The 21,982-nt window shown below is 43.2% G+C and overlaps 1 protein-coding gene across 1 annotated transcript in view; it reads right to left on the bottom strand.

Moving 5' to 3' along the window:
- Positions 1–1,331: 1,331 nt before the first annotated feature.
- The window catches only part of Frs2 (fibroblast growth factor receptor substrate 2), an 89,711-nt gene continuing 69,060 nt past the window's right edge, over positions 1,332–21,982 (bottom strand). The window contains exons 3-8 of the mRNA XM_059245128.1: positions 15,983–16,074; positions 8,910–9,001; positions 6,455–6,641; positions 5,201–5,359; positions 4,564–4,727; positions 1,332–2,772 (exon numbers count right to left, since the gene is read on the bottom strand). Coding sequence (XP_059101111.1) covers positions 1,822–2,772; positions 4,564–4,727; positions 5,201–5,359; positions 6,455–6,641; positions 8,910–8,975 — 1,527 coding nt within the window. The 5' untranslated portion in view covers positions 8,976–9,001; positions 15,983–16,074 and the 3' untranslated portion in view covers positions 1,332–1,821. The remainder of the gene's footprint in view (positions 2,773–4,563; positions 4,728–5,200; positions 5,360–6,454; positions 6,642–8,909; positions 9,002–15,982; positions 16,075–21,982) is intronic.

Raw genomic sequence — 21,982 nt, 5'->3', positions numbered from 1 at the left:
AGACATGAACTCTGCACATCTAGCCATTGCTCTCTTAGAGAACAGTGAACATTTCAGTAAGCACCAAGTTTACAGAGGAAACAAGAAGGAAAAAGAAAATTCTGCTATAAATCAATGGCACTAAAAAACGATGAAGACAACGCTTTTATTTTATTTTCATAACGGCCCCACCCTACTGCTAATCTGTTCACTGTTGTGTGATGAGTTCCTGAATACACTGAATGTTCTATGATTGAAACGTTTTCTTGTTAAATCAATCTTAGTCACACCTGGTAAATCCAGATCATGATATAAAACTTCCTCAATGTTAGAGAAAAAAGTAAAATATTTTGTAAGGCTGCCTGTCCTTCCACCCTTCTCTCTATTCTACAGTGGGTTGGGAATTTGGAGCATTCTTGATTTTCAAGAGTTCGACATCAGTTTCTATCAACTTCAGTTCATTTCAGATCCTCAATTACAACATTTTCCCACTGCATCCAGCCTTCCCCGTACCTGCTATGCTGGCAACAATATCAATAGCTCACCAAAACCAGGGACTACTGAGAGCAAGCCTAGCTTCCTGGAAAGGCCAGCAGAGCCCGGCACAGCAGGACTGTAGCCATGCCACTGAGGCAATCCCTATTAAAGTGCTGGGGATGCACCCACAGGGAGGATGGCACCTTTGGGGAACTCACATGCTTCAGAGTATCTTCCTTTTCTTCTCGGCAACTAAAGAGATCACAGGAATGACGCTTAAAATCGAGACAATGGTTTTTCATCAACCTGACAAGTAAACAGCAGATAAATAAATACTGGACAAGAGCAACCCTGCTAGAAAATAACAGTCAGCCCCAAATGGACCTTCAAGACCCTAACTTGACAAAAATGCAGACTAAGTAACAACAGACACACAATCCCATTCCAAAATGATACACAAACTCAAAAACTGTATTGTAAATTGAGAAAGACGTTACAAAACAAAGACAACCCAAACACCAAAGGGGAAAAACAAAACAAAAAACCTGAAGCTAAATGGGAATTTCATGGCACAAATGTCTCCAGAAAACAATGTGCTGCCAATAACCTATCCAAGAGAAACGCCAACAGATCATGGTGTAGATTTTTCAAATGTTTCCGGGTAAAGTGACCTGAGACTGATTCCTAAACCCACCATCATTCTGAGTAAGATATCTGGACATGCCCTTCAAATGACACCATGAGATGAGTAAACAAAACGTTGTCTCCTGTCTGCCTTCCAATACATAACTATATTCATGATACTGGACTCTTTCTAGTAACACTGAAGACAGAGGAGCTGACTGGTACGAAAGGAGGTGTGGTTCTTTTGTTTCTTTCTTTTTTTTTTTTTGGCCCAAGTCAAAAAGCCTTTAATTAATGAAATAAGATTCCTCATGTTCCATGCTGGAGACCATACACTGTGAGCAGTGAATCCTACCTTCAAAGCCTAGAGTTATGTCAGCAATGCACATTATCAAGAGACTTTATGAAAGGTTGAAATGCCAACACAACTTAGACGTGAAAGATATGCATATATCTGGATATGGAATAAAAAACAACCAGCATGTCATTCACTTCAAATCTCATTTTAAATAGGCACTGTGAAAATGGGAATGCTGCTGTACAATAATGAGTAGAATATAATGAAACTAGTGTTCTTTAAGGAGTACCTGCTCTACATTAATTCCCTTTAAAGATGCACATGAACTATTCAGAAAACAACGGAGCAGTCTATAAAGGAGTTAGTGTAGAAATGACAGTGAAGCATCGCATCTTCATTTTAAAAACTTCACGACGGTGCAAACGACGTAATGCTCTCCAGGCTCACATGGGCAGGTCAGTACTATTATGTCTAGTTTTCCTAGATGTCCCGTCGTCTCGTGGTAGTGCTTTCTGCAAGTTGGACATAGCAGCAGTCCTCTCGATGTCTATCACGGCATACAGCTCTGTGCGTCTGGTGGGAGTCTGTGGAAGGGGAGTGGTAGGAGTCTTTGGAGTCTGAGGGTTGTCGGAGTCACTGCCGCCTTCCAAATCCACCTGGATGTAATTGAGCTGCCTGTGCTCTAAGCTGGGGCGCCTGACGTCAAAGTTAAAGACTGTCGGGGTACAGTCCCGACGCCTTGAATAGTCTATTTTGTGAGCACTTGCCGGTACAGTTACATTCTCTGTATTAACATAGTTATGCATTGGGTCCAGATTATTATGGTAGCCATTTAGAGATGGCGTCTTTGGTCCTAAATTGTCATCTTCATCCCTACTTAGCTTGCGGGCTTCCCAAACAGGAGGCAAAGATGGTAGATTCTCATAGTTTAACAACGCAGTCCTTCTCTGAGCGGAGTTGTTGATGTTCTGAGTATCGGAGGTACTGGTAGATGTCAGACGACCTCTCCGGACCCCTGAGGCACTAGGGATAGATAGCCCGTTTACATTTTCGTACACCAGTTTGTTAACGGAGGGGGCATCTCTCCGTTCGTCACTGTCATAGCCAGTGTCCCACTCGGCGCTGTTCGCACCACTTCCGCTAACTTGGTCTCTTCCCAGCTGCTCCAGTTTCTCCTTTTCCATTAACTGCTTCTGAACAGGGGTCGGTCCTAACACGAACTTGACTCCTTCAGGTTTAAGAAGAACCTGAGGGTCCCTGTCTTCAGTGTTACTTGGTTCTTCTTTTGGTGTGTTGCTTTCAGCGTTAGAAACTCTTGCCTCCGGGGGCACATGCACACTTGCACGGTTTTTTCGCTCTTCTTGCACACCTGTAGTGTTAACATAAGTATGAACCTAAAAAGAAAACAAAGCCAAAGTCAAGTGTAAAGCACAGAGCAAAAATAGTTTGATTACTGAAGGAGCTAGAAGGATGGCTCAGTGGTTAAGCACTCAGCTGCTAGAGGACCTGAGTTCACAATTCCTAGCACCCACATGACAGCTCACAACTGTCTGTAACTCCAATGCCTCCTTTTGGCCCCTACAGGCACTCCACACGTGGGCTGCAGACATACACACAGGTAAAATGCGTATACACATAAAATTTTTTAAAAAAGATCTTGGTCATGTTCATTCATTTTATTTATTTGACAGGGTCTCACTGTGCAGCCCAGGTTAGCATCAAACTAGACCCAATACCTCTCCTTCCCAAATGCTCGTGCCACCACTCCTAGCTTACCTAAGTGAATTGTGCTACTTCCTCTTTACCTTAAAACTTGCACCTATTTTTTACCTAATAAAAAGATTGGAGGAGAGGAAAGAATGCAGAAATCTTTTAATTTGTAAAAAAGGAATAACTACTTTAAAATAACACACAGCATTATATTTATACAGTATTGTATTGATCATGGTGACACATACCTATAATTTTGGTATTCTGGAGGCAGAGGCAGGAAGATAGCTAAGTTTGAGGTTATCATAGGCTACATAATAAGACCTTATTTCAAAAAGGGGGAGGGGAGGGGAGGGGAGGGAAGGGGAGGGAAGGGAAGGAAAAAGGGAAGGGAAGGGAAGGAAAAAGGAAAGGAAAAAGGAAAGGAAAGGGAAGGAAGGAAGGAAGGAAGGAAGGAAGGAAGGGAAGGAGAACAGAATGGAAGGACAACAGAATGAAACAGGATTATCATTTTGTAGCTGGTTTAGAAAACCTTGCTAAGAGCTGGGTGGTGGTGGCATATGCCTTTAATCCCAGCACTCAGGAGGCAGAGCCAGGCGGATCTCTGTGAGTTCGAGGCCAGCCTGGTCTACAGAGCGAGTTCCAGGGAAGGCGCAAAGCTACACAGAGAAACCTTGTCTTGAAAAACCAAAATGTGTGTGTGTGTGTGTGTGTGTGTGTGTGTGTGTGTGTGTGTGTGTATGCCACCCAGGAAGACACCACTACTAATTAGAAAAGCTCAGTGGTAATTTAGAAAGACAATCTAAAGAGATCTGGAAGACTAAACCTAAAAATTTTAGGATTCAAAATGAAATGCAAAACTGAGGAAAATGTAATTATAGTAAATATTATAAAATGTTTACTACATAAAGAACACAAAGAAATTACTTTAAAAACACTAAAAATCCCTTACTGACAAATGATCACATAACTTACAAAGTTAAATGTATCTGATAATATAAAACTGTTCAAACAAATACTTGGTTCCACATAGTGAGGAAAACTAAATGACTTCTATCTGCAGTTCACTGATAACAAAGACGAAAACATCAAAAGCAGCATCAACTCTTCACCCACCGAGAACCGACTGAGTCTGTCTTACTTCATCGACAGACGGACCTCTCTATGGACACATAAACTACTCGGAAGTTTCTTCAATCCCAGCACTCAGGAGGCAGAAGCAGGCAGATCTCTCTGGGAGTCCAAGGCCAGCCTGGTCCACGTAGTGAGTTCCAGGCAAGCCAGGGCTCCATGTGAGACCCTTTCTCAAAACAAAGTTAAGTTCCCTAACGTCTGTACATTTCAGCACAGGCTAGCAAATACAGAAGTAATTCACAATGGAAGTTGTAATTCATACCGAATAAAAACTCCAAGTATTAACCCACAACACTTCACTCCACAGAGGGTTCTGCGGTCACACAGCGGCAGCTGCTTACCTGTTCCTCGGCCACAAGCAAAGGATGTGTAGACTCTTCACCGACTGAGGGTAAGCGAGCACTTCCCACAGAAGGATGCCGGCTGGAGGGGTGGGAGGAGGCATCTCCAAATGAGGGGTAGCGGGGATATCCATTAGGTAAGTTCTGAGCAGCAAACCCTGGAGCTGAGTTTGTGTTTATTGAGTTGAGGAAAAAGACAGGAATATGGGAGTAGGGTAGAGAATAAAAATGAGTGAGAATCTAATCTGCACTGAGTTAGTGAGATGTTCCTGTCAGGACATACAGACACTAGAACACAGACAGCAGCTCACCCAGTCTTACTGCATCAGCTACTGTTCTTTCTGGCAGTGCTGGTGATAAAGGATCTGCCCCCCCGCCCCCCCCCGCCCCCCCCCCCCCCCCCAACACACACACACAGTCGGGCATTCCGACACTGAGCTATACTCCTCTGGCTCTTAAGTCACATTTTAGGTAATGTGCGATAATTAATGTTTTCGCTTTAAAAATGTTTGTAGCTAAAGCTAACAGGGGTTTTGTTGTTGATGATCACCATTTCTGACTGTTATAGATTAAATATCCATAACCTGTATCTTATAAATGTCTGACATGCAAAATGAGAGGGAATATGGCTACTTACTTGTGGGTGTTCGAGGTGTTCGAGGGACTTCCAATTCTGTCTGATGATTATTCCTTTCTACAACTGGCTCTTCCACCACATTTATACTATTATTTTGCATTATCTCTTGCAACATGTTAAATAATTCTTCTGCACGGGCACACTTAAAAGCAAAGATTCCTACAAATATAAATCAAGAGGGATGCAATGCTCTCAGCTACTGCTCCAGCACCGTGCATGCAAAACCTGCTCCCTGCTGTGAGGACAACTGTAAGCAAGCCCACAGCGAAATGCTTTCCTTTATAAGGTCTGCCTTGGTCACGGTGTCTCTTCACAGCAATAGAATAGTGACTAAGACAGCATCCTAATGTGCCAACAGCAAGAAATAACTTCTGATTAATAAGTTACTATGCCTTATTTCAAGGCATAGAGCTGTAAAGTTCCCAGATAATTTTTGTTTGTTGAACGGATGTTTCAGGGCAGAGCAAAGGAGGTCTGCACATAGACTCCAGAAGCTTTAACAGCAGGCGGAGCCCAGTCACCAGTGACAAAGCAATGCTTTACCACTGAACAGGCCTGGCTGGGGGTATAATTATTTCCTTGTTCATTGTCACAATTCTATAAGGCAGGTACTATCATTCCCCCTTTACAAAATTCCAGTAGAAGGCACATAACTTGCCAAGGTCACTCCACTAGTAGGGAGCCAAAATTATTATCATCATCATCATCATTATTAATAAATTAATAACCATGTTCTATCTGACTCCATTGTTTACATTCTTTGCCCAAGAAGTTAGAACCAAAAATGACACTTAGCCATTTTATTTCTACCATGGACAAAGTGTTTAGTGCATGCTTGATAAATGAATTCACAATTAATCTGCTTTTTTTCCCCCCCAAGATAGGGTTTCTCTGTGTAGCCCTGGCTGTCCTAGAACTCACGCTGTAGACCAGGCTGGCCTTGAACTCACAGAGATCCACCTGCCTCTGTCTCTTGAGTGCTGAGATTAAAGATGTGCACCACCAAGCCAGGCCATAATTTACCTTCTTTTTAAACCGTCCTGTTTGGGAGTTTTGTGGGTTATTTATTTATTTATTCATAGGCACAGGGTCTTCCGCTTGGAGTTTGCTATGTAGAATTGCAGCAATCCTCCTGCTTCTATCTCCCAAGTGCTAGGTGTACAAGCATGTGTTACCATTCCCAGTCTTTCCTTCAGAAATGAAACGCTGTACACAGAGTAACTGATAACTGCAGGAAATAAAGGCTTTCCCTACCTTGTCCAGTCTGACACCTTCGACCACTTTCAAAAGAAAAGAGATTGGAGTCATAGCCATATCGTCGCAGGCAGAGGTAGTGCCATTTTACTGAGTCGCGTTTACGGGTGTATAGAATCAGTTCTGTGTCTGTGAGCTCCATTATGCCAGAGCCTAGCTCATTCCCATCATCATCCACATTAATGACCTAAAAAGAAGCAATAGTAATGTGAATATTTCACCAACTTTCAGAAAAAAATGCACTGCTGATAATTATATCAGCTTTTTTCTCACTTGCTAGTTTACCCGCCTGTCAATGTGTGTAGGGCATGAACTATGTAACAATAAAATAATAAATAAAGAGTTTACATTTCCACTGGAGAAATCAGATACAAACACCAAGTCAAACTATTAGATTAGCTGACAAGTGAACGCAACAGAGACTATACAGGCAGTAACAACAGCCTGAAGTGGCTGAAGAAAACAGGGAGGATCTTCAACTAGACTCGAGCATGATTAACTTTAGAGAGGGAATCCGGTAAGAGGGAAATCTGGTGGCTCACAAGATACAAACACAACATGAAGACACAATGCTGAAACAGAGGAAAGTAAGTGCCTTTACAGAGACCAGTTAAGACAGGCCCAAAGTCCATCTAAGGAAAAGACAGTACTGTTGAGCTCCAGACCCCGCCCCCCCCCAGACGGCTGGGTGAAGGCTCAGTGGTAGAGCCCTGGACTAGCACGCATGAGGCCCTGGCTCCATTCCTAGTGCTGCCAGCAGAGAACACAGCCAAAGACTAAGACTGAAGGGTAGTATTTGTGGAGAAGGTGTTATGCTCCTGGGGCACAGGCAGGTGATTGGCTTATACTTTCCCCATTTAATCTTCGTAACAACCCTAGACTACAGGTCTCCATTGAACCAATGGAAGTAAGACTTACTAATCATACAAACTGCCCAAGAGCGCAAAGCTGTTAACTAACAGAGCTGGAAGCCGCACAAGGTACATGCCATCCAGAAGCTAAAGCATAACACACTGAGGGCGGATTGTAAGTGACACTAAATAGCTCTGGGATCATTTAGCCTATGTTAGCACAGGTTACTGAAGGATGGACAAGGACCAAGTGTATGGCAACCACGGGATGGCTCCCAGGTGACTGCAAGTGCAGTGCAGTGAAGAAATCAAGCCAGTTGGAAGCACAACCCGACGGTCCCAGCTAGAGCAGAAAAGAGGAGGACTGGGCTACAAGGCAGCCTTGGGTATGCCGTGAGACCATGTTATAGAGAAAAAAATGGCTGGGCATGGTGGTGCAGGCCTTTAATCCCAGCTTTCAGGAGGCAGAAGCAAGCGGATCTCTGAGTTTGAGGCCAGCCTGGGCTACAAAGCAAGTCCTAGGACAGCCAGGGCTGTTACACAGAGAAACCCTGTCTCAAAAAAACCAAACCAAGCAAAACAAAATAAAATAAAAAACCAAACACCAAAAACAAACAAACAAACAAAAAACCCAAATAAAAAAACAAACAAAAAAAGTCATCTAAGCATGCATGCAGATGTCTAAATGATGGTGCTACAGTCTGGATGTAAGTATCTCGCTCAGGCTTAAGTGTTCAAGGCACAGACCCGGTCTGTAGCACCGCTTATAAAGTGTCAAAATGGGTCTTCTCGGGAGGGTGGGTACGTGCATGAAGAAGACCCAGCTGTGTCTTGTTCTGTGTCCTGATGTGCCACTGCACCGCTGTCCTGTAGCAGTGGCTACTGGATCATGTGCTGGAACCTCCATGACTGACCCGAAATAAAACTTGTCTTCAACATCAGTTTTCTTTACAGTGACAGAAAGCTGACACGTGACAGGACTACAGGACGACTGTAAGATGACATTCTAAAGAAATGATAACCACAACTGTGTGGTGACCTGGGCACAAAGGACCCCAGGAAAACTAAGGAGAGTCCTATCACGGTTTGTTCCCCTAGCTGGTCATCACTGTGGCAGTGCTGGGGTGGCAGGACTGACTTTGAAGAGGTAGGCATCTGGGAGGTCCTCGGGTCACTGGGGGTGTGCCCTCACAAGGGCTCAACATAGGACCTGTGAGACTCCAGACAGTTCCCGGTCTCTTAGAGTCCTGCTCGTGCAGACCACTGTGATACTATACCACAACAAAGCAGTCTAGTAGAGGACTCCTTGGTCAGGGCCAGTGCTATGCTGACTGAACTTTTCTATTCAAGGTGTGAGCTAGACAAACCTCTTTTCTTTGTTGAGTATTTAGATGGAGGCATTTGTTACAGTAATGAGAAATGGACTAGCAATCCATATTGTTGGTAAGAAAGTGTCATCATTTACTCAAGAAAAGGTGGACTGGGGAAAAGGGGGAGAAATAAAAGGCTCTGGGTAATAAAAAGAAAGAAGGCAAGATAAATTAAGTGTTCGAGTACATCCAAGTAGACAGAAGAAGAAAACAAAGTTCTGTTGGTTTACTAACCTTAAACTTGTTCCGATGGTTATCTGGGGCAGTGTCTTTATCTGCACAGCTACAACAGCTACCCATGGCTTCTTCAGAAGACCATGTGAGCACTGCACAGAAAATAATTGGAGGAAAATTACTATAGCAGGACACGAAACTGCAAAACAGGAAAAGACTAGAAAGCATGACAGGCATGACAGTTTGATGAAGAAAATAAAGCCCAATGGTGTTAATGTTTAGAACTAAATTTCATTCAACTAGTTGGTCAATTCTGCTTGGTGAGAATAAATTATATAAGGTATAGGGCACAGAAACTCACATTTCCAGATTAATTTATAAAGGTCTGATTATTCTAAAACCATGTACCACTACCTAAACAATTACCTTACAGTTATTCAATACTTAATCAAGAAACTAATCTTTTATGGCTTATCAGAAATTTCATGTCCACCCTTAAAAAAAAAAAAAAGCTGGCATGTGGCACACGCCTTTAATCCTGGCAGAGACAGGCAGCTCTCTGAGTCTGAAGGCAGACTGATTTATACAGTAAGTGAATTCCAGGCCAGCATGCGCGCGCGCACACACACACACACACACACACACACAATTTTTTAAAAAGGATGCTATACTTTTAGCTAACAGGTATTTTGATTCTTATTACTCGGTGTAGTTCCTTTTACATATCCTACTAGACATGAGTTCATTGGCAAGCAACATACAACACCAACTTTTGTTTGTTTGTTTTTTTTTGTTTTTCGAGACAGGGTTTCTCTGTGTAGCTTTGCGCCTTTCCTGGAACTCGCTTGGTAGTCCAGGCTGGCCTCGAACTCACAGAGATCCGCCTGGCTCTGCCTCCCGAGTGCTGGGATTAAAGGCATGCGCCACCACCGCCCGGCTACAACACCAACTTTTAAACAGTACATTAGTAAGAAAGAAGGTCAACTCAAAATTCAACTAGTAGATTAAAGCACACAACCCTGGCCAACCTGACATCCTTTGTCTATTTAATCCTTTGCCACAGAAGGTCAAAAAAGTTTACAGAGATGACAATAAGTGTTCAAGAGCATTCCAAATAAACAAAGGAGAATGTCAAAGCATTAATTCTAAACAAAGCAGAGGAACAGAATACATTTGCCATTTGCTACATAGGGTAGGGAAAGACGCACAGGAGCCACACAGCATTACAAATACAGATCTGATTGAAACCGTTTAAATTCAGTGTTTTGTTTTTCTTAACCACTTTCAGGTTTAAAAACCAAAACTGCCTCTGCCTTGGTCAAACTGCCCTTCCTCTAGTTAGAATAAACAAACTACCATTCCCGACATCAGCTTATTGTCTCACAGCCTTCCACGTCAGCTGTGGGCAGCTTCCCTTTTCCAAGATGAAACTTTTCCTGGCCCCACCTACTAGGTTAACTAGAATTCTCACACATCCCCATCTAAGCACCCCAGGCTGTGCAACAGCACAGCACCTACCATGCCTTGTCTTTAGCAGACATTGTGGCCAGCTATCCACGTATATACTTTTCTCCCTCCACTATGAGCTCCATACTCGTCCTCGCATACCTAGTGTTCAACACTACATAGGTCCTTTAGGCCAACTGTGAACTAAATGAACTACACTACACTAAGGTAAAGAATGCCGGACAATTATGATTAAGATGAAAAATTGTACTAGCATATAAACCTAAAGAAATGAGAAGCTGCAGCGTTCCCGCAGTACAGCAGCGGGGTCTGGTATGGTGCTTTGGGTGCCCAATCAACTGACTCACTGTGCTGGGATCATGGCAGACAGGTATCCTGTCTTCTCCATTCTCTAGGGTACATGTACCACAGATGTTTTCAGTTTTTACTGACAAGGGTTAAATTATTAAATGAGAAAAATACGTTTAAGTTTACAAAAAGTGTAATTGATAGAAACATTTTGAAAATGCAAAAATTATATGGCATTCTTTCCCTGACCTCCTTAAGCACATTCATTTTAACCATGAAAGGGAGCTCGTCAGATGTGTACTTAAAATTCATCTGCCTGCAGGACACATGTAAGTAGGAGATGAACTCAGAAATTAGCAGATTTGAAACTGAAATAGGATGAAGACCTAACGTCGCAGCAGCAATGGGTACGAAGAAGAAAGTGATGAACTTAAAGGATAAAGGTGCATTCTGGCCTGCATTCTGGGACACCCCTAATATGTGCCTGGCCTCACCAGCTGTCCTTAGGTGTGGAGACAACTTCTGTAACCCGTTTCTTCTGTCATTAACTCTAAAGCCAGAACCACATGGCTGAAGCTGCCAAGTTCTGCTGCTTACTTACTAGGGCTGGATCATGGCCGCCTTGTTTAATTACATCTTCACCAGCTTTCTGTTTTTGTTTACTGCCTAAGCCTGGCAGTCCTTGAACTTGATCTTTAGACCAGGCTGGCCTCAAACTCAGATCCTCCAACCTCTGCCTTCCCAGTGCTGGGATTAAAGGCATGCACCACCACACCTGGCTATATAAACTTTTCTTTAATTCTTTTCCACAAGTTGGAAACCAGCTGGGTGGGATCTTGCCCTGAGGTTACCACTCCCTTTATTCCATCCTTAATCCATTTATCTCCTTGAACACAGAATTTAGATTTATTCTACTTCCTGGTGCTCTTTTTCTCTTCAAAATTTACATTTTGTAATTTGCCCTGCTCTGCTTGCTCTTTTTAATTATAAATCTTCATTAGAGTTACCACTAATATTCACATGACAGAGTCTATTCTGGGTCCTTTTGAGATTTCTTCTGCCAATGGAATTAATGCAAAGTTCTTCACTTTAGCCTTGGGCAGACTCTTTGGACAAGGGCAGCCACTTTCTTCACCAAAATACCACAAGAACCATCTCTGGGCCACACACTAAAACTCCTCTCTGAAACCTCCTGAGTGAGGCCCCCCACTCCCCCCCCCCCCCAGTTCAGATCACTCTCAGCACCTCTGTCTTCCATGCTCCTGCTAGGATGGCCCATTAAGCAGTGCTTTCTTAACCCAAAGTACCAAAGTTCAAATTCCTCCAAACACACACTTTGGCCTCTCACAGCAATACCCCAATCCCTGGTACCAACTTCTGTCTCAGTTTGGTTTTTACTGCTGTGAAGAGACACCATGACCACGGCAACTCTTATAAAGGAAAACATTTAATTGACGTACCTTGTTTCACAATTTCAGAGGTTCAGTCCCCTCTCATCATGATGGGGAGCACGGAGGCGTGCAGGCAGACGTGGTGCCGGAGATGACAGTTCTACATCTTGCAGGCAACAGGAAGTCTTCTGACTCTCACACTGAGGGAAGCTTGAGAAAAAGACCTCAAAGCCCGCCCCCACAGTGACACACTTCCTCCAACAAAGCCACACTTCCTCCAACAAGGCCACACCTCCTAATAGTGCCACTCCCTTTGGGGGCCATTTTCTTCCAAACCACCACATATCTTTTTACAAAGAACTTCTTGGTCACTCACTCCTCTTACCAGTTTCTGCAGGTCCCTTGTACAACTCCTGTCTTGTCTTTCCTAAGATGGGAGATGTCATCTACTTCAGCTTATTTGCTGACCTGTCTACCCTTTTCTCTTGTGCATGCATGCCTCTGCGTGTGTGTGTGTGTGTGTGTGTGTGTGTGTGTGTGTGTGTGTGTATGTGTGTGGTGTACCTGTGCCTGTAGAGGCCAGAAGAAGGCATCTGATCCTGAAGCTATCTCTCTAGTCCCCTCATTCTTATTTCTTTGTCTCTTGCTTTAGAGGACAAGGCAGTCGCCATCTCTTGGTAGACCCCTCAGTCTGGTCCCTGTAACTCACCTTCTTTAGGTCCTCAACCTGCTCTGTCAGTGTGTGTGTGCACCAATGCGCGCGCGCGCGCGCGCACACACACACACACACACACACACACACACACACACTTTCCCTCCCTAATTTTAAAAATTCTTTTTCTGGAGGCTGGAGAGATGGCTCAGTGGTTAAGAGCACTGGCTGCTCTTCCAGAGGACCCGGGTTCAATTCCCAGCACCCACATGGCAGCTCACAACTGTCTGTAACTATAGTTCCAAGAGATCTGACACCTTCACACCAATGCACATAAAATAAAAATTTAAAAAAAATAGCCTAAAAAATAAAATTAAAAAAAATCTTTTTGTGGCCCATTGATTGTAAACCTGCTTCTTTAAATGTGTGCTGTCTTAGGGGAATATGTGCATGTGGTACTCATCTGTAAGCTCAGTGCTTGGAAATCTGAGACAGGACAGTTAGAATTGTGAGCTCCCCCGACCCTACACTTATTTTATGTGTATGCTTGGGTGTGTGTATCTGTATCACCTGCCTGCATGAGCCCTCAGAGGTCAGAGGACGGCAGCGGATCCTCTAGAACTGGGGTTACAGGTGATTGTGAGCCACCATCTGAGTGCTGGGAACCAAACCTCGGTCCTCTGCAAGAGTAGTAAGTGCTTTTAACTGCTAAGCCATCTCCAGCCCCAGCCTTCCTTCTCTCTTACAGCTTTAATGTTCTGTGCATTATGATATTTCTTTTTTGTCTTTTGTTTTGTTTTGGGTTTTTTTGTTTGTTTGTTTTGTTTTCAAGACAGGGTTTTTCTTTGTAGCTTTGCGCCTGTCCTAGAACTCACTTGGTAGTCCAGGCTGGCCTCGAACTCACAGAGATCCGCCTGCCTCTGCCTCCCAAGTGCTGAGATTAAAGGCGTGCACCACCACGGCCCGGCCACATTATGATATTTCTAAGCTGCTCTCTCAGAACCACGTTTACACATTTAGCTCGTTTGTATGTCTTTGTTTGGCTGTTGTCTGCAACCTCAAGTTAGGATAACTGAAGCCGAGGCCACCGTGACTTGCAGCTGAAGCATCTCGGGCTACGGAACCTTACTCATCATCTGCATGGTGGACACTTGCTTCCTGCCCATTTCTGCCAAGCCAGCCAGCCTCCCATTGTGTGAAGTTGAAGTTGCAGCCTGGATTGCCTTGGAGAACCCAAGATGTTAGAGATGGCAGAGGTGTGGGATACCTGCGGAGAAGAGATGCTAACAGGGAGCAGAACCAACCCAAGAGAAAGAAGTGTGTTGCAGTCAACAATCTGAATGGAATTGGAGAGCTGCAGAGTGTTTTGACATCAGATGTGGAGATGCAGAGTTTAGAATTTGCCCATCTGATCTTGGGTCTTGCTGTGGTCCAGTATTTCACTCCCTTTCCTCGGTTTTGGGATGGTGATGCATATCCTGTGACATTATGTGGATGTATGTGCTCTGCTTTTTGATTCTGATTTCTACAGGTGGTCACTTTGGACTCTGAAATACATTTAGGACTGTTATAGACTATGGGGACTTTTGAAGTTGGACTGAATGCATTTTTTGTGTTATGATATGGCTAGGAAAGTGGAATGTGGTGGTTTGAAAGAAAATGGCCTCCAAAGGGAGTGGCACTATTAGGAGGTGTGGCCTTGTTGGAGGAAGTGTGTCACTGTAGGGGTGGGATTTGAGGTCTCTTTTTCTCAAGCTTCCCTCAGTGTGAGAGTCAGAAGACTTCCTGTTGCCTGCAAGATGTAGGACTCTTGGCTCCAGCACCACGTCTGCCCGCGCGCCGCCATGCTCCCCTCCATGGACTGAATGGAGTGAACCTCTGAAACTGTAAGTGAGCTACACCAATGAAATGTTTTCCTTATAAGAGTTGTAGTGGTCACGGTGTCTCTTCACAGCAATAAAAACCCAAACTAAGACAGGGTAGCTAGGTTTTGAGGTGAGGCAATCTCAGCAGAGGATGAGGGACAAGATTAGGCCCTTTACTGGTGGCACTCAGCAGTCAGAGGGCTCATCTGACCCAGGGTGTGAGAGTAAGGGAGAAAAGAAGTGACAAAACATTGGTAATGAAGATGCTGGACAGGGAAGAAGTCAAGGAGAGGCAGCCAGCAGTGAGAAGGAAGAAGGGAAGGAGGAGGAGAGGCACAGGACAGGACCAGTTTGGACATGACAGGAGCAGAGGCTCAGTCCTTGTGAGGAGCTCCAGCCGCTGAACACAGGCAGTGGTTCACATTCCAGCTTCGGGAAAGAGACCTGTTTAGAAACGGAATTTAACCCACATGGCAGCTCACAACTGTCGGTGACTCCAGTTCCAGGGGATCCGACACCCTCACACAGAATAGATACAGGCGAAGCACCAATGCACAAGAAATAGATAAATCAATCTTAAGAAAAAACAAAGAAACGGAATGTAGTGTTTTGACAATCTCGTTGATGGGCACAATGCACTCTGGTTGTTCTAGTCTTCTCCATCTCTTCATCCTCCTTCCACTTGTCTGTTCCTGGACTCTGATCTTGGTGTGACTCCTTCAGTTTAACCAGGACCATACCCAGGACTACTGGACTGGGACTAACACTGGAAGCTGCCAGGGTCACCAGTGCATGACAACTGAAGGTAACGATTCCTCCTCTCTCTGACTCCATCAGTAAGAAACAGTTCTGCAGCGAAGAGCGGGGGGGCCCTGAGCCCCTCCTCCACCCATGCCTGCTGTGGACAAGCCCATTCTTGTGTGGACCCAGAGCGGACCTTCAGAGTTGGTGAGAGCTCCTGACTGCAATGGCTGTGTATTGCCCAAAGATGTGAAATTTCCATTCAAATCTCCGAGGCCCTTCTTCTGACCCACGGTCTCATGGGCAAAGGGAAAGGCGAGGTGCTGGATAGTTTCCATTTCTGAAGAGCAGATTAGTATCTGAAGGCCACATCTCAGTTATGACACCTCATAATATTCACCGGCATTTTAAACACTGAATAAAGAACCATGTGCTCTCATGAGTACATTTCTCCAGAACTCAGTGCATATGTAAGAGATCTTATGCTCCCCCAGGACAACACTGACATCTGAGTACATTCAATAACAACAGGTAGCTTTTGTCTGTGATTAACTTCCACATGCTGCCTGAATATTCTACACTGGGATATTCTGTGTTTGTTTAATTAAAGCGATTTGCATTTATTTTCTGGGAATGGGGGAGTCAGTAAATCAAGACACAACATGACTGCATTCAACAAAACACTATTAAGTTGATTAGTCCTTTCTTTTAAGGTAAATTTCAACTTACCTAGATCTGGCCATTAATATTGTTAGCCTCTGATGCTGCATCAGGAGATTAATCATATTTCAAAATACAATGTCTTCATCTGCTAACTTAACCTAGAAGTAACAGAAAAAAAATTAATCTCTTTCTGGCAGTTGAACCCAGGACCTCAGACAATCTAAGTACATGTTCTTTTTCTTTTCTTTCTTTCTTTCTTTCTTTTTTTTCTTTTTGTTTTTTTAAGACAAGGTTTCTCTGTGTAACAGCCCTGACTGTGCTGGAACTCACTTTGCAGACCAGGCTGGCCTTGAACTCACAGAGACTCGCCTGCCTCTGCCTTCTGAGTGCTGGGGTTAAAGGCGTGCACCACCACGCCCAGCTTTGAGTACACATTCTTAACCACTGAAGAACACACCCGGCCCTGAGACATCATTTAAGATAAAAGTTCTCACTCTAAGGTTTCTGGTAGCATTACTATACTAGTTCAGCTGACCTATATAAACAAACTTGAGTATCTAAAATATTGATTTAAAATTACTTAATATTAACAATGTATGCACCTAAGTTCTTTGATGGCTCTGGCTTCTCTACTACAGCTACCATACTGGCTGGTTCACGTCTCCAGACACCTCTGCTGTAACTATGGCTCCTTTCTAGACCTAAAGTCCTGTTTAAGCCTGCAGTACATGAACCCTTATTCTTGGTGATTCTTCCTAAAACTCAAAGACTCCTTTAGAAACCAGCTCTGTATCTTCTATCCCATAAAACACACACACACACCCTATCCCCACCCCCAACCACCCCCACTCCCCGCCCAGAGCCAGGAGAGATTAACCAATCTGAAAGCTGATGAAACAAAAACATCTCAGCTGGGCAGTGGTGCTGCCTTTAATCTCAGCACTGGGAGGCAGAGGCAGGTGGATCTCTATGAGTTCGAGGCCAGCCTGGTCTACAGAGTGAGTTCCAGAACAGCCAGGGCTATTACACAGAGAAACTGTCTCAAAAACAAAACAAAACAACAACAAAAAGAAAAACCTTCCAAAGAGTCATAGAATAAGATAGTCTAACAATAAATTAGTCTACAGTTATAAGAGAATTCCCACTGGGCAGTGGTAGTGCACGCCTTTAATCCCAGCACTCAGGAGGCAGAGCCAGGAGGATCTCTGTGAGTTCGAGGCCAGCCTGGTCTACTGAGTGAGATCCAGGACAGGCACCAAAACAACACAGAGAAACCTTGTTTCAAAAAACAAACAAACAAAAAACAACAACAAAAAGAGAGAATTCCCTGTATCCTTGTAAATTTACTGATCAATCTGTTTACAACAGAAGACGAGATCAAACTCACCCAAGCAGAGAGGTACTTAGTGAACACCTACACTATATCTATCAGGTACTGTATCAGAGCCTCCAGAGGATCCCATCTTGACCTACATACTAAGCAGAGTTCACAAGCAGATGGTATTCAAAAGAAGCACTTCCAAACTCATATACTTAGAGATAATCAATAATTCCAAATCTGACTTCAAATACCTGTACATAAAACAAGCACACCAGGTACTTGCTTGCATCCTCATGGAGGGGGATGCGGAACAACCCAGCATCGCTTTTAGCACAGCTTCTTGCTTGTGCTATTAAGACGAGGGCCTTGCTAGATAGTCTAAGGCTTAGACTTAACAGAAATTCTCAACTTGTGGGTCATACATCCCTTTGGGATCACATATCAGATATTTACATTATGATAACAGTAGCAAAATTACAATTATGAAGTAGCAATGAAAATAATTTTATGGTTGTGGGTCAGCACAACATGAGGAACTGTATTAAAGGGTCACAGCATTATGAAGGTTGAGAACCACTGCTATAAGCTATCATATATATATATATTCCAGGCTGGCCTCAAATTGTCTTCCTGTTCTGGCCTCCCTAGTACTGGGATTATGAGCACACACCACCATATCTGGATAATATGGCTTCTTAAAAACTATAGGTCTATAGGGGAGTCTCAAAATTTTGACAACAATAAAAGGGGATTTGTTTTGTTTTGTTAATATATTTTTGTTAATTCTTTGAGAATTTTATACAATGTTTCATAAAAATCATTTTTTATTTTTATTTTAAGTGTACATGTGTTTTGCCCACATGTATGTCTGTGCACCACGTGCATGCATGGGGCCTGTGGAGGCCAAACAAGGAGGCAGATTCCTAGGAACTATAGACAGACAGTTGTGAGCTGCCATGTGGATTCTGGGAATTAAACCTGGGTCCTCTGGAAGAGCAACAAGTGCTCTTAACCACTGAGTCATCTCTCCAGGCCCTGTTTTTTGTTTTTAAAATTTATTATTTTTATTTTATGAGTTTTGCCTGCACGTAGGTCTGTGCACCACATACATGCCTGGTGCCCTCAGAGGCCAGAAGGGGGTGTTGGATCCCACATAACAGAAATTACAGCTGGCTTTGAGCTGCCAGTGAACTGAACCCCAGGTCTCTGCACAAACAGCGAGTGATCTTAGTTGAACCATTCTCCAGCCCCAGTCAAAGGTTTTTCAGTGTTCGAGAATCAAAAATCAATTAAGTATCAAATGTGCAAGTCTGAGATGGGCCTTCACTACTCATGCTCCATTCCAACATCAGTGAACACTGCTGGGGGGAGACCCCCTGCCTCAGACAGGAGACTACTACATGTGTGAACCGCAGCTCTCCTCACACTGTACACACAGCTTTCCGTCCCTGTGGAAACACAAAGGCTTAACTCCAGAAAACAAAGACAACAGTTTTCTCCTTCGCTCCTCTACGAAAGTATCCAGTTAGCACATCTTTGAACTGCACTGTCTTCGAAGGCTGGGTTTTAAAAGGCCCTGTTTGAGCTGCTCCCTCCAATTCCACAAAGTTGTTCGGTGAACTGTGGGCAACAGTTTCTGCAGTGGTTCACATGCACTTCTGCTGTTCTCACACCAGGTACTTATGCCGAGCAACAGTCTCAGCACTGATGACTGCAAAGTCAAAACATCAACTCTGTGTCCTACAGTGTCACATGTTCCCCCAACACTTCATTCTGTATGTAGAAATCACCATGCAAGGTTGCTTTTGGTAAAATTATATGCACATCAAATTTTTTCAAATAAAAACCTCATGACTTATTATCAGTAACTTTCACTTGTATACTTATTTTATAAACAAATGCCTATGGTTATAAAGAGCCTTCTCACACAAAGGGGTCATGAATGAAAAAGCTGAAGAAGCCCCATTCTACACACCCTCTTCTATTCTCCAGCAACTCAGATCTGTTAGGCTTTGTCTCTGGTGTATAAAACTGCCCACAGCTATACAAACTACTTATCTTATTTAACACTACACTTCCATTGTCTACCTGTTTTCTAAAAGCTTAAATAACTATTCAGGAAACCTTCCTTCTTTTCTCTGCTCAGGCATCCCAGCATCTGTCCACTTCCACTCTGAAGATTTTACAGCTGGTAAATAAGCTTAAGAGAAATAAGAGTGGTCCAGATGTGACCCCCTCTCCAAAAAAAAAAAAAAAAAAAAAATCAAGGAAAAGTCCATTTGAAGTTAAACATATTACAGAATCAGTATGCCAACCTCTAAGTACTTAAAAATAATTAAGACCCGTTTTAAATCTTTGAAAAACATTTACTTTGTCCTCCTATTTGTTTGTTGAGACAGGGTCTCACTATGTAGCTCTGGTTGTCCTAGAATTCACTATGTAAAGCAGGCTGGCTTCGAACTCAGAGATCCTCCTGTTTCTGCTAGAATTAAAAGCTGCATCACCACACCCGGCTCCTTCATCCTCTTTTTGAAGCTCAATGTTTATTCAAGTGTGTGTTATTGCTGTTACTATTTGTGTGTTTGGGTTTTAGAGATGGTCAGGGTCTCTCTTGCCTCATTCTCCTGAGTGCTGGGGCTGCAGGGTGCCACTGCATTCCGTTTTACCCATTTGTGTTTCAATTACTTTGACGGTTACCACTGCCTAAGTATGGGGAGAGTTTACTTGCTTTTAAGACTTTTAGCACAAATATTTACCATGTAAGATGTATCAGGTATTAAAGACTTCTGTGATTCAATTAAAAGCATACTTCCTATATGAAAACACATTCTAAGTTTGAAACAAATTGGAGCACTCCCGATAGGAACATAATTCAATGAACCATGGGTGTCTATGGGTATTTGATTCAGATCTTGGATATGACTTCTTAAATCTCTTTGGTTTCTCTATGCTGTTGAATGACTTAGAGAGAACCAACTTCTGTAAGTTTACCTTTGACCTACACACACACACACACACACACACACACACACACACAACTATGTTGAATTAAAAAAAATATAGAGGTGCCTTCTAGCTATGATAGAGAAACTACACCATGAAATCTCAACAACATGGCTACCTAAACAAGACCTGGGAAATTTCAACAACAGTTGGAATTCCAGTTCTGATAGGAGAAATCTCACGGGGCTCCACCCCTAGATGAAGAGCTACAGGCAATTAACAACTGCCAAGAGAGAGGGCATTAGCAACATCGAATGCACTAAGCAGGCTGTATTTATACGTTGATTCGTGTGTGTGTGTGTGTGTGTGTGTGTGTGTGTGTGTGTGTGTGTCTGGGTAAGTAATCTGGCAGGATTTTTTTAAGCCATTGGGAAGCATCTTTTTAAAAAAAAATTCATACACATTAGATTTCTGTTCATTCTTAATTTTTTTATTTTCTTTTTTTAATATTTAGTTTATTTCATCTCTCTATGAATCTTTTGCCTTAAGGTTTGTATATGCATCAGAAGGTATCAGATCCCACGGAACAGATGTGATACAGCCTACTGAACTCAGGTCCTCTGGAAGAGCAACCGCCTTTAACACGGGTTTTTTTTTTCGGGGGGAGGGGGGGACTGGAGGTGAGGGAGGTGTCTTTCAAGACAGAGTTTCTCTATGGGGCCCTGGTTGTCCAGGAACTAGCCCTGTAGACCAGGCTAGTCTTAAACTAAACCCATAGATCTGCCTGCCTATGACTCTCGAGTGCTGGGATTAAAGGCGTGGGACACAACCCTCCATCCACCAAACATGGATGTTTTATTACTGATGCTATTCTGAGGAAGAACTAAGGCAAGGGCATGCAACGTGTTGCCATGGTTACTGCCATGTTAAGGTAGAGGGGATGCACTCAAAACCACACAAGTACTAGAGCATTTGTTTAAATATCTCTTATGGATAGAGTTGAGTCTGCATATTGCTAAGTAGATTTCTCTTCCTTCCTCTAAGTTTTTTAAGTCTATGGGAAATACTGGTAAACCATTTCACAATTTATAACCATTCACTTGCCATTTTTTAACACTCTCCTACCCCCATCCAGTGCTGGGGAGCTACCTGAGGCAGCCTCATACATGCCAAGCATGCATTTTACTAAGGACTGACTCCCTAACCCTCTACCCCTTCTGGGTTAGATGGTGGTGATTTTTGTTTCATTTGTTTGTTGGTTTTATTTTTCAACAGTGTCTCACTCTATAACCCTAGCTGGCTTAGAATTTGGTACATAAAGACCAACTTGACCCCAAACTTGTGGTAATCCTTCCTCCACCTCCCCAATGCTAAGTTTTTTGTTTGTTTGTTTTGGTTTTTCGAGACAGGGTTTCTCTGTGTAGCTTTGGAGCCTGTCCTGGAACTTGCTTTGTAGACCAGGCTGGCCTCGAACTTACAGAGAACAGCCTGCCTCTGCCTCCCGATCCCCAATGCTAGTATTATAGGCATGTATAACCAAGGCTGGTTTTACATTCTAGCCCTTTTTTGACTTTAGGGAAAAAACATCTATATAACACTTACAGATCACTTAAATATTTGGTAATTTAGAAGGTCTTATCAAATCCCTTACTGTAAGTTAAATCAGATTCCTCTTGTTTTCTCTATAAGACATAAATGAAACCAGGGTGACCCAGAAGAGGAAGCTGTACATTTCAAATATTTAAACCACCTTCACTTTCTCAAGTAGCTCTAGTATTTCTTTACTGTAGACACAGCTGCTT

Source organism: Peromyscus eremicus, chromosome 18 (assembly GCF_949786415.1).
Source record: "Peromyscus eremicus chromosome 18, PerEre_H2_v1, whole genome shotgun sequence".
Lineage (NCBI taxonomy): Eukaryota > Metazoa > Chordata > Mammalia > Rodentia > Cricetidae > Peromyscus > Peromyscus eremicus.
Note: the sequence above shows the minus strand (reverse complement) of the source record. Positions and strands in the feature narration are given on the sequence as shown.